Source organism: Oncorhynchus nerka, linkage group LG4 (genome assembly GCF_034236695.1).
Source record: "Oncorhynchus nerka isolate Pitt River linkage group LG4, Oner_Uvic_2.0, whole genome shotgun sequence".
NCBI lineage: Eukaryota > Metazoa > Chordata > Actinopteri > Salmoniformes > Salmonidae > Oncorhynchus > Oncorhynchus nerka.
In genome coordinates this window covers 58,004,375-58,019,558 of record NC_088399.1, presented here as the reverse complement: position 1 = coordinate 58,019,558, position 15,184 = coordinate 58,004,375, and the positions used below count along the sequence as shown (strand labels likewise).

Here is a 15,184-nt window from a genome sequence, read left to right as displayed (position 1 = left end):
TTTCTTCACAGTTAATGAGATCATCAGGAACGACCTCTCAAGCATCTCTGTCCACAGTCATGCGTAGCACCACTTTAATCATGGACACAGGAGGACTGAAGCAGAAGAAAGGGAAATACCATACTGTACCAATAATTTTTACAACGTCTGCATGCTTGGACTACAGTATGCAGGAAGCCAAAAAAACAACCAAGGGGAACAGAGATTGAGCATCTTGAAGATTATAATCTAATGTGTGCCTTTCAGAAGATGCCGTTTCAGAAGATTCACCAATGTATAAAAATTGAAGATGAAATGAAATGGCTGATCTCTCAGAAAATAAAAACAGGCGTACTATGCAGCACTGCACCTTCCAGCCTCAACCCCAATAAGTATGCTTTTTAGTGGACCAAGAATTTTTTTATTTGTATTTTTTTTTACTTCTGTCTGCAGATATTGTAAATGATTCAGTGCCTAAGTGTACATTTTGTGTACAATGCTTCAGATTGTTTTGTGTATCTGGCTTTCAATGAGATGATTTCATCCATAATAAGTGCCTTTGACTGGAAATAGGAAATGATGAGAATTAAAGGGCGACTGCACTTCCTGATTTGGCCTTGTTTTTCATCAATGCTCATAAAGAAATGCTAGCGGAATCACAACAAACAAACTAGCTTTGCTATGGAGAGAACAACGTTTGAAGTTGAGGACTTCTCCCCTCCTGACTGACTCGACCTTCTCAAGATGGTCAGCTATTTCAGTTCTACAGTTTGTGTGAGCTTGTTTAGTCAAGCTGACAGCAGCTAGTGTAGCTTGGTGATAGGATAGCCAGCTGCAGCTATCTAGCTAATATTTCTCTGTCAAATCAGTTATGCCAAGATAGCAAGTGCCAGTGTCTGGAATGTGTTTCATAAGGCACTCATTCTACAACACCTTGCTACGAAAGTAGCTTAGAACTTAGTTTCAGTGTTTCGTCAAGTCATGTAATGTAACAAAATATTCAAAAGTAACAAAATATGATACAAAGTAATAGATGTGTATAATTGTATAATTTTAATGCTGAGTGCAACGTCTCTCCCAATTCAGACATCAGTGTCAACTTGTCTTTCAGTCAGAGGACTACATTTCAAAAGCATCTCTTCTGCCGTTATTTCACGGTTGAACATAGCCATAGCCAATCCTGATTCATAGCTAATTCACAAGGGACACGTGCCAGCATGGCACTGACTGGTTGGCATTACTCTCTGGGGCCCAGGAGTAGTCCATTGGCACAGTGGAAGGGGCCACCTCCTTACAACATACTATACATGGCACTCATTGTATTATGAATGGTGATTAGGTGAATTTCAGGACAGATAGTAATTTTGACCATTGACCAGACCAAATGTGACCTCCATTACTCTGAAGCAGGACTGGTGCCTCACCACTGCCTCAGCCTTCTGTAACAGCTCCTAATATGGTATGGGGTTACTCACGAAGCTGCTGAACAACAAATCCACCTGGTTGTGTATGTAGCCTGTGAATGGAATACATCTCATCACTGAATGATATAGCGAGAAACATAAGGTTCTCTAGTTTGTAAGTAATTTATATGCTAATAGAGGGACTGTAACTACGGAATAGATTCAGGCTGGTGACGCTGATGCTATGCAACCAGCAGTCTACATTGCTGAATGTTTACTGTTATGTTTTGCTATTTGCTGCCAGAGCCATAGCTATATTTACAGTAGACAAGTGCCATCCTACATTTATTTTTGCCCTAGAGCATACATGATACACTTTTATGAGAACAGGCATGTTGTTTTGGGTTATCAGACAAAGCCCCCGAATGCTAGCTAGAGACCTAACTTGCAAATCCGGGTTAGTTATCATATTTTTTGTACGAGTTTCAATGAATTGGCTAGCTAGCTAACGTAACATTAGCTATGCAGTTCGAGTTCTAACATGATTGAAAACAAGCTGGCTACATCCTATGATTGACTAAAAAGCTAGTATCCAAGTGCTTGCCCTGTTATTGACCCTAAATGCCAATGGGCTATCTGTTGTTACCAAGGTAGCTAGCTAATGTGAGCTATGCACATCTTCCTCTGACATGCTATACATCACATTGCACGTTAGAGTAATGTATTTATCTAGTTACAGTATCATTCCCCTTTCATCTGTGGTATCACAGCTAGCCTGGCTCGCTAGCATTATCAAATCATGTTTTATAATAGGGTGTCCTGCCCAGGGTGGGTGAAAACGTGCTTTGGTGATGAAATTTCACTTCCTTATGTTATAAAATACATTTTACCAAGACAAATATGATTACTTATGTTCTGAATCGTTCCATGGGGTCTTTCTCTAACATGAGTAACCTAATACATCCAATAATAAGCACCGAGCTCGGTTGACATAGCGGTGAATTAAATATTAAAAGCTTTGAAAATAAAATGCTTGGTATATGCTCAGTGACATTTCACAGTTTGTTTTTGTGAGAAATCGTATTTAAAAAAATGAAAAGCGTATACTAATATTTGAAAATAATACATGCCATGTCTCAAAATCAATATCCATCTATATTGTTTAATGTCCTGCGGATTCGAGAAAATATATGATTTCAACAGGAAAGTGAGGTAGCCAGTAGCCTTAATTCTTGCACAGAATCCAGCCTAGATGACAATGCAATTTTCTAAACTTTTGACCACTTTTTTTTCTCTGGCCTCCATTGATTTAGTCATCCTAATTTTGGCCATCCTACAAGGGAAAAAACACCAATAACTTTTGAACGGATTGTGATAGAGACATGCAGTTTGAACCATTGGTTTTATTAAGAGGATTAGCTACACAATTAGCAACAGAAATACAATAGTCAAAATATGGCATTTTTCACACCCTATGTATAACCAAAAATAGCTACTAGATAGCTAGTACCACTTATCTATTTAGTTAACATTACTCACCAACACCAGTCGTTTGACAGTTGACAGGCAGCAGAATTGACTGTGTCGGGTACAATCTATTCCTGGTAATCTGGCAATATTGTTGAAATGCATTGGGAGTTTGCAGCAACTTTATGGAAGCCTATTTTCACTCCTGTTTGCTGAGCGAAACGTGCGTGTGTTGTATCCATATGCAGACTTGACATCAAATGTCCACATGGTACGACAACGTGTTGTCTCTAGGCAATTGGGCATCATCTACAAAAGTGGCCATGTAAGTAATCCATACCCAACCTCCTAGTAAATTGTGACGAACGCACTTACAATACTCTGTTTTGGACGAGACTGACTTTATAATAAAAATTATTCTATTTACACTTTGCACTCTATTTTGACACTAGAATAAATTTGACTCATCGATGCCACATAGGCCATTTAAAACCAGTGAAGTAGGTTCCAAGGGGCAGTTGACCTTTAAGCACTTGTTCACACTCACCAATGATAGCATTACCTGCATGTTCAATTTGACTTTTGATCTGTTGTTTAGTACAGCTTTGTATGTTTGTGACTTGAGCCATCTCTTCATGTCACCCAAGGACTGAGAAATGGCATCAACATTGAGTCCTTGAGTACAGTGAGTTAAAAGCACATGCCTTATAAAAGACAAAGACCTCAATCTGCTCAGGTGTATATTTATTTTAAGGAAATACAACTAGGGCAATGTGTTGGCTATGTTGTCAAGAGGATTTTGAAGATATTCAAGGCTAGTGCCTTTTGGAAAGCCAAAATTTCATCTCAAGTACCAGTGCTGCCTCTGTCCTGTTGGGACAATGTAATGTTTGCATTTCACATGCTTGATTAGCCAATAGTCAGCCTGTGATAATAACTCTGTTGCTTACTGGCCAATGCTTGATTTGCTTCTGCTTCATATGGTTGCCATATGCTAACTCAAATGAATTTCCTTTACATAGTTATTACATAGTTGTGTAGTTCTTGTCTACAAGATACTGAGGGAAAGAATTATGCTTGAAAAAATATGTGAATGGGATAGAGCATATACAGCAGGTTTTCGCCACACTAATCATGCCATCCCTGAAATTCATTTTTTTTGGTTTCCCTTGTAGAAACAGTGGGGAAATCTGGTAATACGTACATTAGCAATCATTATTTTATTCATATGAAAGGAAGAAATCATCTCACTTTGGTTAAATTGTCAATTAGAAAATAATTCCTGGATACCTATGCAATATGCTGGTATAGCGTTTGTTTCTCAAATAATGTATACATTAAGACTGTAATAGAAAAAGGTGTCTCTTATGTACATTTATTATTTCCTTTAATCCAAAGAATTGGTAACAATGGTGAAAAGCAATATTCTCATGTAGGAGATCCAAAACTTTTTCTATAAGTATGTATTTATTCTTATAGCATGTACTTTGTTTATTCAAGTGTTTCATGTAGCTCCTCATATTACCAAATGGTTAACTATATAATACACTACAATATATAGTATTCTAAGATTCAGTCTGTAGAATGCACAATAGTTAGACTGAATACATGCTAAATAATCAAGATTTTTGCTTCATTGTATCATTAGCTCGCATAAGTTCCCTTATTACAACTGCATTTATTTCCGCTCTTTTATATTAAGTCTTAATCCATGAATTTAAAGGAAATTAACAAAGCCATGAAGCCATGTTTACTGAAAAGTTGACTATTATATTGTTCAGATATGCAGATTAATTGTTCACAGTTTTTTTTTGTGGGCTCCAATTCTGCTTCATGTACTGTATGTATTGTCATTAATAAATACCTTCTTTTGAATGCTACAGTTGTCTCAATTATTTATATTGAATATTACATTCATGTAGTTTAGATTTTAGAGAGTTATATTTAGTTAATTAATAATACACTCAGTTAAATGTAGTAATACATTATATAGATATACACACAGACAGACATATACACTACCATTCAACAGTTTGGGGACACTTAGAAATGTTCTTGTTTTTGAAAGAAAAGCACATTTTTTCCCCCATAAAAACATCAAATTGATCAGAAATACAGTGTAGATATTGTTAATACTACAAATTACTATTGTAGCTGGAAACGGCTGATTTTTTATGGAATATCTACATAGGCGTAAAGAGGACCATTATCAGCAACCATCACTCCTGTGTTCCAATGGCACATTGTGTTAGCTAATCCAAGTGTATCATTTTAAAAGGCTAATTGATCATCAGAAAACCCTTTTTGCAATTATGTTAACACAGCTGGAAACTGTTGTCTTGATTAAAAAAGCAATACAAGTGACCTTCTTTAGACTAGTTGAATATCTGGAGCATCAGCATTTGTGGATTCAATTACAGGCTCAAAATGGCCAGAAACAAAGACCTTTCTTCTGAAATATGTCAGTCTATTCTTGTTCTGAGAAATGAAGGCTATTCATTGCGAGAAATTGCCAAGAAAGTGAAGATCTCGTACATCGCTGTGTACTACTCCCGTCACAGAACAGTGCAAGCTGGCCCTAACCAGAATAGAAAGAGGAGTGGGAGGCCCTGGTGCACAACTGAGCAAGAGGACAAGTACATTACAGTGTCCAGTTTGAGAAACAGACACCTCACAAGTCCTCAACTGGCAGCTATTGTATTATCTCCGGCTACTGTAAGATGTTAGGAAATAAACAGAAGAATAAACAGATGTTGAATGAGATTAAAAGTCCAATGTCTCCTATGTGAAAAGGTGTTAGTATGGTGTATACTGACCTCCAGTGGCCAGCTTCTCTCTGTCAGGCATGACTCGTTACTGGTGCAGACCTGGGTTCAAATACCTCAATTACTTTCAAATACATTCAAAGTAAGTGTTCAGAATTATTTCATTTGAAAAGACAAGTAGTTGAATATTTGTATGTATTTTGAAATACAAATCGGGAAGTATTTGAAAAACTCAAATACACCGACTCAAATACACTCCAATGCATTTTAACCCAGGTATTTTAAATAGGTATTTGAACATACTGTCAAATATAATTTGGTAGTCTACTTAGTTTTTACAAATAGTCATTCAAAGAAAAGTACTTGTTTTGGGCTGTGTGTTTGAAAATACTCAAATATTTGAACCCAGGCCTTGTCTGTTGTATTAGGGAATGTTGATTTTACATTTCAATCGAGCTATACTGCTGAGCTTCTGAGATACTTCCGCGATACGTATTGAATCCAGCCCATGGTAAGCATTTGAAAAGCATAAGAAATCTTAAAAAAATTGCAGAATACATAATATGGAACAAATATGCTGCTTCCATTTAAATCTCTTCCACTACGACTTTCACCAAACCCTTCCTGCTATGCAAAATGTGTCCAATTCTGACTTGGCAATTACACCTTTCCTCTCAGTATTTGGTATTCAGACTTATCTTATTCAGACATGTAAGGCACTCTGCAGGTGTAGCTATTATTCGTGCTCTGAATAAATTGAATGCAACCGCTGACAAACCTCCCATTTGCTGGCCAGCAGATGTGGAATTTTGATTGAATAGCGTTTGTAATCTGAAATGAAGCCATCCCTTTAAATATGCTGTACCTTTTAGTTCTAATTTTATCAACAGACTCACTAGATATAAAGAGAATGGGTCCAGAATATTAGGGATCAATGAAAGAGACATCTTTAAATATAGGCTATGCACAGCCTACTCGTCTCTGTTTCAGCACCAATTGGTAGATTTAAAAATACTCTGATCTTGTAGATTTAGGTTTAGGAAAGTATTGATGAATCATAAAAACTGGGTTGGAGGGCCTTTATGCACGAAAGACAGAAAACGGTGGTTTGATTCATTCAGGAAATTGACACATTATGTTTTTCAACCCATGGCAAGGAAGGAAGATTAGTGTACATAGAATTCAGTGGTGTTCAGTGCTGTTTTAGATCAAATCAAATCTAATTTTATTAGTCACATGTGCCGAATACAACAGATGTTGACCTTACAATGAAATGCTTACTTACGAGCCCCTAACCAACAATGCAGTTTAAAAAAATTAAATAAAAAATACTGATAAGAAATAAAAGTAACAAGTAATTAAAGAGCAGCAGTAAAATAACAATAGCGAGACTATATAGGGGGGTACCGGTACAGAGTCAATGTACTGGGGCACCAGTTAGTTGAGGTAATATGTACATGTGGGTAGAGTTATTAAAGTGACTATGCATAGATAACAGAGTAGCAGCGGTGTAAAAGAGGGGGAGGGGCAATGCAAATAGTCTGGGTAGCCATTTGATTAGATGTTAAGGAGTCTTATGGCTTGGGGGTAGAAGCTGTTTAGAAGCCTTGGACCTAGACTTGGGGCTCCGGTAAAGTCTATGATTTTTAGGGCCTTCCTCTGACACCGCCTGGTATAGAGATCCTAGATGGCATGGAGCTTGGCCCCAGTGATGTACTGATGTAGTGTCTTGCAGTCAGAGGCCAAGCAGTTGCCATACCAGGCAGTGATGCAACCAGTCAGGATGCTCTCGATGGTGCCGCTGTAGAACCTTTTGAGGATCTGGGGACCCATGACAAATCTTTTCAGTCTCCTGGGAGGAATAGGTTTTGTCGTGCCCTCTTCACGACTGTCTTGGTGTGATTGGACCATGTTAGTTTGTTGGTGATTGAACTTGAAACTCACAACCCGCTCCACCACAGCCCCGTCGATGGGAATAGGGGCGTGCTCGGTCCGCTTTTTCCTGAAGTCCACAATGATCTCCTTCGTCTTGATCACATTAAGGGAGAGGTTGTTGTCCTGGCACCACATGGCCAGGTCTCTGAACTCCTGTCTCGTCGTTGATCAGGCCTACCACTGTTGTGTCATCGGCAAACTTAATGATGGTGTTGGAGTCGTGCCTGGCCGCGCAGTCATGAGTGAACAGGGAGTACAGGGGACTGAGCACGCACCCCTGAGGGGCCCCTGTGTTGAGGATCAGTGTGGCGGATGTGTTGTTACCTACACTTACCACCTGGGGGCGGCCAGTTAAGAAGTCCAGGATCCAGTTGCAGAGAGGTGTGTAGTCCCAGAGTCCTTAGCTTAGTGATGAGCTTTGTGGGCACAATGGTGTTGAACGCTGAGCTATAGTCAATGAATAGCATTACATTTACATTTAAGTCATTTAGCAGACGCTCTTATCCAGAGCGACTTACAAATTGGTGCGTTCACCTTATGACATCCAGTGGAACAGCCACTTTACAATAGTGCATCTAAATCTTTTAAGGGGGGGTGAGAAGGATTACTTTATCCTATCCTAGGTATTCCTTAAAGAGGTGGGGTTTCAGGTGTCTCCGGAAGGTGGTGATTGACTCCGCTGTCCTGGCGTCGTGAGGGAGTTTGTTCCACCATTGGGGGGCCAGAGCAGCGAACAGTTTTGACTGGGCTGAGCGGGAACTGTACTTCCTCAGTGGTAGGGAGGCGAGCAGGCCAGAGGTGGATGAACGCAGTGCCCTTGTTTGGGTGTAGGGCCTGATCAGAGCCTGGAGGTACTGAGGTGCCGTTCCCCTCACAGCTCCGTAGGCAAGCACCATGGTCTTGTAGCGGATGCGAGCTTCAACTGGAAGCCAGTGGAGGGGAGCGGAGGAGCGGGGTGACGTGAGAGAACTTGGGAAGGTTGAACACCAGACGGGCTGCGGCGTTCTGGATGAGTTGTAGGGGTTTAATGGCACAGGCAGGGAGCCCAGCCAACAGCGAGTTGCAGTAATCCAGACGGGAGATGACAAGTGCCTGGATTAGGACCTGCGCCGCTTCCTGTGTGAGGCAGGGTCGTACTCTGCGGATGTTGTAGAGCATGAACCTACAGGAACGTGCCACCGCCTTGATGTTAGTTGAGAACGACAGGGTGTTGTCCAGGATCACGCCAAGGTTCTTAGCGCTCTGGGAGGAGGACACAATGGAGTTGTAAACCGTGATGGCGAGATCATGGAACGGGCAGTCCTTCCCCGGGAGGAAGAGCAGCTCCGTCTTGCCGAGGTTCAGCTTGAGGTGGTGATCCGTCATCCACACTGATATGTCTGCCAGACATGCAGAGATGCGATTCGCCACCTGGTCATCAGAAGGGGGAAAGGAGAAGATTAATTGTGTGTCGTCTGCATAGCAATGATAGGAGAGACCATGTGAGGTTATGACAGAGCCAAGTGACTTGGTGTATAGCGAGAATAGGAGAGGGCCTAGAACAGAGCCCTGGGGGACGCCAGTGGTGAGAGCGCGTGGTGAGGAGACAGATTCTCGCCACGCCACCTGGTAGGAGCGACCTGTCAGGTAGGACGCAATCCAAGCGTGGGCCGCGCCGGAGATGCCCAACTCGGAGAGGGTGGAGGGGAGGATCTGATGGTTCACAGTATCGAAGGCAGCCGATAGGTCTAGAAGGATGAGAGCAGAGGAGAGAGAGTTAGCTTTAGCAGTGCAGAGCGCCTCCGTGATACAGAGAAGAGCCGTCTCAGTTGAATGACTAGTCTTGAAACCTGACTGATTTGGATCAAGAAGGTCATTCTGAGAGAGATAGCGGGAGAGCTGGCCAAGGACGGCACGTTCAAGAGTTTTGGAGAGAAAAGAAAGAAGGGATACTGGTCTGTAGTTGTTGACATCGGAGGGATCGAGTGTAGGTTTTTTCAGAAGGGGTGCAACTCTCGCTCTCTTGAAGACGGAAGGGACGTAGCCAGCGGTCAGGGATGAGTTGATGAGCGAGGTGAGGTAAGGGAGAATGTCTCCGGAAATGGTCTGGAGAAGAGAGGAGGGGATAGGGTCAAGCGGGCAGGTTGTTGGGCGGCCAGCCGTCACAAGACGCGAGATTTCATCTGGAGAGAGGGGAGAAAGAGGTCAGAGCACAGGGTAGGGCAGTGTGAGCAGAACCAGCGGTGCCGTTTGACTTAGCAAACGAGGATCGGATGTCGTCGACCTTCTTTTCAAAATGGTTGACGAAGTCATCTGCAGAGAGGGAGGGGGGGGGGGAGGGGGAGGAGGATTCAGGAGGGAGGAGAAGGTGGCAAAGAGCTTCCTAGGGTTAGAGGCAGATGCTTGGAATTTAGAGTGGAAGAAAGTGGCTTTAGCAGCAGAGACAGAAGAGGAAAATGTAGAGAGGAGGGAGTGAAAGGATGCCAGGTCCGCAGGGAGGCGAGTTTTCCTCCATTTCCGCTCGGCTGCCCGGAGCCTTGTTCTGTGAGCTCGCAATGAGTCGTCGAGCCACGGAGCGGGAGGGGAGGACCGAGCCGGCCTGGAGGATAGGGTACATAGAGAGTCAAAGGATGCAGAAAGGGAGGAGAGGAGGGTTGAGGAGGCAGAATCAGGAGATAGGTTGGAGAAGGTTTGAGCAGAGGGAAGGGATGATAGGATGGAAGAGGAGAGAGTAGCGGGGGAGAGAGAGCGAAGGTTGGGACGGCGCGATACCATCCGAGTAGGGGCAGTGTGGGAAGTGTTGGATGAGAGCGAGAGGGAAAAGGATACAAGGTAGTGGTCGGAGACTTGGAGGGGAGTTGCAATGAGGTTAGTGGAAGAACAGCATCTAGTAAAGATGAGGTCGAGCGTATTGCCTGCCTTGTGAGTAGGGGGAAGGTGAGAGGGTGAGGTCAAAGAGGAGAGGAGTGGAAAGAAGGAGGCAGAGAGGAATGAGTCAAAGGTAGACGTGGGGAGGTTAAAGTCGCCCAGAACTGTGAGAGGTGAGCCGTCCTCAGGAAAGGAGCTTATCAAGGCATCAAGCTCATTGATGAACTCTCCGAGGGAACCTGGAGGGCGATAAATGATAAGGATGTTAAGCTTGAAAGGGCTGGTAACTGTGACAGCATGGAATTCAAAGGAGGCGATAGACAGATGGGTAAGGGGAGAAAAGAGAATGACCACTTGGGAGAGATGAGGATCCCGGTGCCACCACCCCGCTGACCAGAAGCTCTCGGGGTGTGCGAGAACACGTGGGCAGACGAAGAGAGAGCAGTAGGAGTAGCAGTGTTGTCTGTGGTGATCCATGTTTCCGTCAGTGCCAAGAAGTCGAGGGACTGGAGGGAGGCATAGGCTGAGATGAACTCTGCCTTGTTGGCCGCAGATCGGCAGTTCCAGAGGCTACCGGAGACCTGGAACTCCACGTGGGTCGTGCGCGCTGGGACCACCAGATTAGGGTGGCCGCGGCCACGCGGTGTGGAGCGTTTGTATGGTCTGTGCAGAGAGGAGAGAACAGGGATAGACAGACACATAGTTGACAGGCTACAGAAGAGGCTACGCTAATGCAAAGGAGATTGGAATGACAAGTGGACTACACGTCTCGAATGTTCAGAAAGTTAAGCTTACGTAGCAAGAATCTTATTGACTAAAATGATTAAAATGATACAGTACTGCTGAAGTAGGCTAGCTGGCAGTGGCTGCGTTGTTGACTTTGTAGGCTAGCTGGCAGTGGCTGCGTTGTTGACACTACACTAATCAAGTCGTTCCGTTGAGTGTAATCGTTTCTACAGTGCTGCTATTCTGGGGCTAGCTGGCAGTGTTGATTACGTTACGTTGCGTTAAAAGAACGACAATAGCTGGCTAGCTAACCTAGAAAATCGCTCTAGACTACACAATTATCTTTGATACACAGTCGGCTATGTAGCTAGCTATGTAGCTAGCTACGATCAAACAAATCAAACCGTTGTACTGTAATGAAATGAAATGAAAATGTGACACTACCTGTGGAGCGAAGCGGAATGCGACCGGGTTGTTGAGTGAGGAAGTTCTATTCGGTAGACGTTGGCTAGCTGTTGGCTAGCTAGCAGTGTCTCACATTCTCACATAGGTGTTCCTTTTGTCCAAGTGGGAAAGGGCAGTGTGGAGTGCAATAGAGATTGCATCATCTGTGGATCTGTTGGGGCAGTATGAAAATTGGAGTGGATCTAGGGTTTCTGGGATAATGGTGTAGATGTGAGCCATGACCAGCCTTTCAAAGCACTTGATGTCTGCAGACGCGAGTGCTACGGATTGGTAGTTGTTTCGGCAGGTTACCTTAGTGTTCTTGGACACAGGCACTATGGTGGTCTGCTTAAAACATGTTGGTATTACAGACTTGGACAGGGAGAGGCTGAAAATGTCAGTGAAGACACTTGTCAGCTGCATGCTCGCAGTACACATCCTAGTAATCTGTCTGGCCCTGCGAATGTCGACCTGTTTTAAAGATCTTACATTGGCTGCGGAGAGCGTGATCACAGCCTTCCAGAACAGCTGGTGCTCTCATGCATGTGCTTCTTGTTGGGGTCAGTACGTACGGTCATTGTGGGGACGACATCATCGATGCACTTGATAAAGCTAGTGACTGATGTGGTGTACTCCTCAATGCCATTGGATGAATCCCAGAACATATTCCAGTCTGTGCTAGCAAAACAGTCCTGTCGTTTAGCATCTGCTTCATCTGACCACTTTTTAAAATTGATTTAGTTACTGGTGCTTCCTGCTTTAATTTTTGGTTGTAAGCAGGAATCAGGAGGGTGAGCTTTGTTTGCGTCTCTGTGTGTTGTAAAGGTGGTCCAGAGTTTTCTGGCCAACTACGGGTGGGCGTTGTCCTGTTTGTGTTACGCCCCTGAAAACAGGGGAGAAATAATCACGAGAGTGATACGGTGTTGTATTCTCAAGTCAACATTTAGTTCAATGAGAAAAGACCGCAAATTTCCCCCAGGAATATGGGTGGAGACCAGAGCAATCGATCTCCGGCTCATAGATTAAGAACATTTCGTAGATCACAGATTAACACTTTTAGGCACTACAAAATAAAGTAATCAATATAACGTTTACACATTACTCTCACAATTCGTACCCTTTGACAGATTTTAACTTTAACACAATTATATGAATGTTATCAATCTCTATCAACTAATACTGAATGCATCTTTTTAACCTTAGATGTTTTAAGATCCTCACATACTATGAATTTACTAATACTTTTTAATATATAACAGGCTATGAATATGTCCTTTAACCTGTCACACTTGCTTATGGCGGAATACAGCTCATTCAATGCTGTCTTAGTGCCGGCCTCTGACTGTGGTGGTACGTAAACAGCTACAAAGAATACAGATGAAAGCTCTCTAGGTAGATAGTGTGGTCTACGGTTTATCATGAGATTTAGTTGTACTGTACCTCAGGTGAGCAACAGCTTGAGACTTCCTTAGATATTGTGCATCAGCTGTTATTTACAAAAATACATAGCCTGCTGCCCCTTGTCTTACCAGACGCTGCTGTTCTATCCTGCCGGTACAGCGTATAACCAGCGACGTTGTTGCCGGTGATATCTGGTGAGGACCTGCCTTACAACAGGCCTACAAGCCCTCAGTCCAGCCGCTCTCAGCCTATTGCAGACAGTCTGAGCACTGATGGAGAGATTGTGCGTTCCTGGTGTAACTTGGGCAGTTGTTGTTGCCATCCTTTACCTGTCCCGCAGGTGTGATGTTCAGATGTACCGATCCTGTGCAGGTGTTGTTACATGTGGTCTGCCACTCACATATTGTACTGTAAATTGTGTGTACAAGGAAAATCCACAGCAACAATGTGATGCATAAATCATTATACCTTTATATTTTGAATGAAATGTTGGGATTAACATAACTTTATTAATTTGTGTAGACCAGCAGTTACCAACCTTTTCCGTTCCGAGGACCACCATATCACAGTTAAAAGCTTGAGGACCACCATGAGCTTAAGGACCACATCTTTGTAGTCAAATTTAGTCCATTTTAGCAGTGAATGTAACAAATTAAATACATATTATTTTTATTATACCTTTATTTTTGGAAGATATATATATATATATATATTTTTAAACACACTGGTGTGTAAATCACATTTTCTGATATTTTAAGAAATGAGTGTATGCAGAAAAATCTGTGATTGGTACATACATTTTTTTACTTTAAATTATGTTATATACCCATTGATTCTGAAAGAATATAACTCAAACTCTCATTCCCTATCAGAACCCAAAATATAAGATTCATTTTGCCTGTAGCTCTGACAATACATTTGAGAGTGGTTACATTTCTCCAGCTCCATCCCTCAGCTATTTCCCTCAGCTATTTAATGTTATCGGGTATTTTATTCATCTCAACAGAAAGTCTGTTAAGCTACAGAATGAAAGTGACAGATGGCTAACCTATTCTTTCAGACTGCTAACATAACCTGAAGACATGGAGTTTGTAACCCAGCAATTTGATAATCTGACAAATGACAATAATTTGACAATTATCAGCACAGGAAAATGCCACAACCAAGTTTGCCTATGGAGCCCTTTTTTCAACCGTTGATATTGTCACCGTTCTTGTTGGAGTTCCAGTAAATCACAAAACATCTGTGTATCTCCATTACAGCAAAGAGAACATTGGACATCCTCAATTGAAATCTTTCCATCTTCCTCGCAATGCAATACTGTCAGTCTTTCATAGCCTTCCTCTCATTTCCCAACTCATTTAGAACTAGGGCATTTATGTTTGGCTATTAGCTTATAGGGGGACCAATGAATTGACACGCCCCACAATCTACCCATCGCTGAAAATGTACAGGTTTACAGAGGTGTGCAATGTGGCTGTGTGGGTTATAGTATTGCCAACTGCTCTGGCAAAGAGTTTCTTAGAAATTGATTAGATTGTGAATTTCCTTATTATAGTGATGTGGTGGTGCAACATGAGTATTATATTTGCTGTAAAGAAATCAGGGCCAGGGAAAGATGAGATGCACCCAACCAAAAGGTGTGCCTATAGAACTGTCCGCATAACTAATATGGTTGTACGTGTGTTACCACCCTACAACCATTTTACTGGTCTTAAAGTCATATTATACAGAAAACCTTTTAAACAGTTTAGTTGTTCCTGTGCGTGTGATCATGCTATCTGCTGCCAGCCTAGCACATCCAATACGGTACCTGTTTACTCAAGAAATGCGGTATGTCTGTGAAAAATCTAACATTTAATAGTATAGGTGGCAATAGTCTACTCTAGCCTTTTGATGTTCACTAGAAAATGTCAAGAACCGAGATGGTTTTTCGTTTAGAATAATGGACTTCGTGACATTTTATGGCGCCGTAACAGTTTAGTTGACTACACTTGAATATGTTTAGTATCTTGCTATAACTTGTACAATTCATTGTACTGCATATAATATTTGACCTAGTTACTCAAGCAAAACTGTTTGCCTGTTCTAAACAAGTTGAATAGAGAAAAGGCGGTAATTAGGCTACTTTTGATTGTGATCTAAAATATAGCTGAGAATATTCTTATTTTTGAATAATGAACTTTGTGGCCTTTTATGGTTCTGTATAGCCTAAAC

The 15,184-nt window shown here is 42.2% G+C and overlaps 1 protein-coding gene across 1 annotated transcript in view; it reads left to right on the top strand.

Moving 5' to 3' along the window:
- LOC115128259 (nuclear factor of activated T-cells, cytoplasmic 1-like) overlaps positions 1-4,729 on the top strand; it is a 63,675-nt gene extending 58,946 nt beyond the window's left edge. The window contains 1 exon segment of the mRNA XM_029657947.2: positions 12-4,729. Coding sequence (XP_029513807.2) covers positions 12-67 — 56 coding nt within the window. The 3' untranslated portion in view covers positions 68-4,729.
- The last annotated feature ends 10,455 nt before the right edge of the window (positions 4,730-15,184 follow it).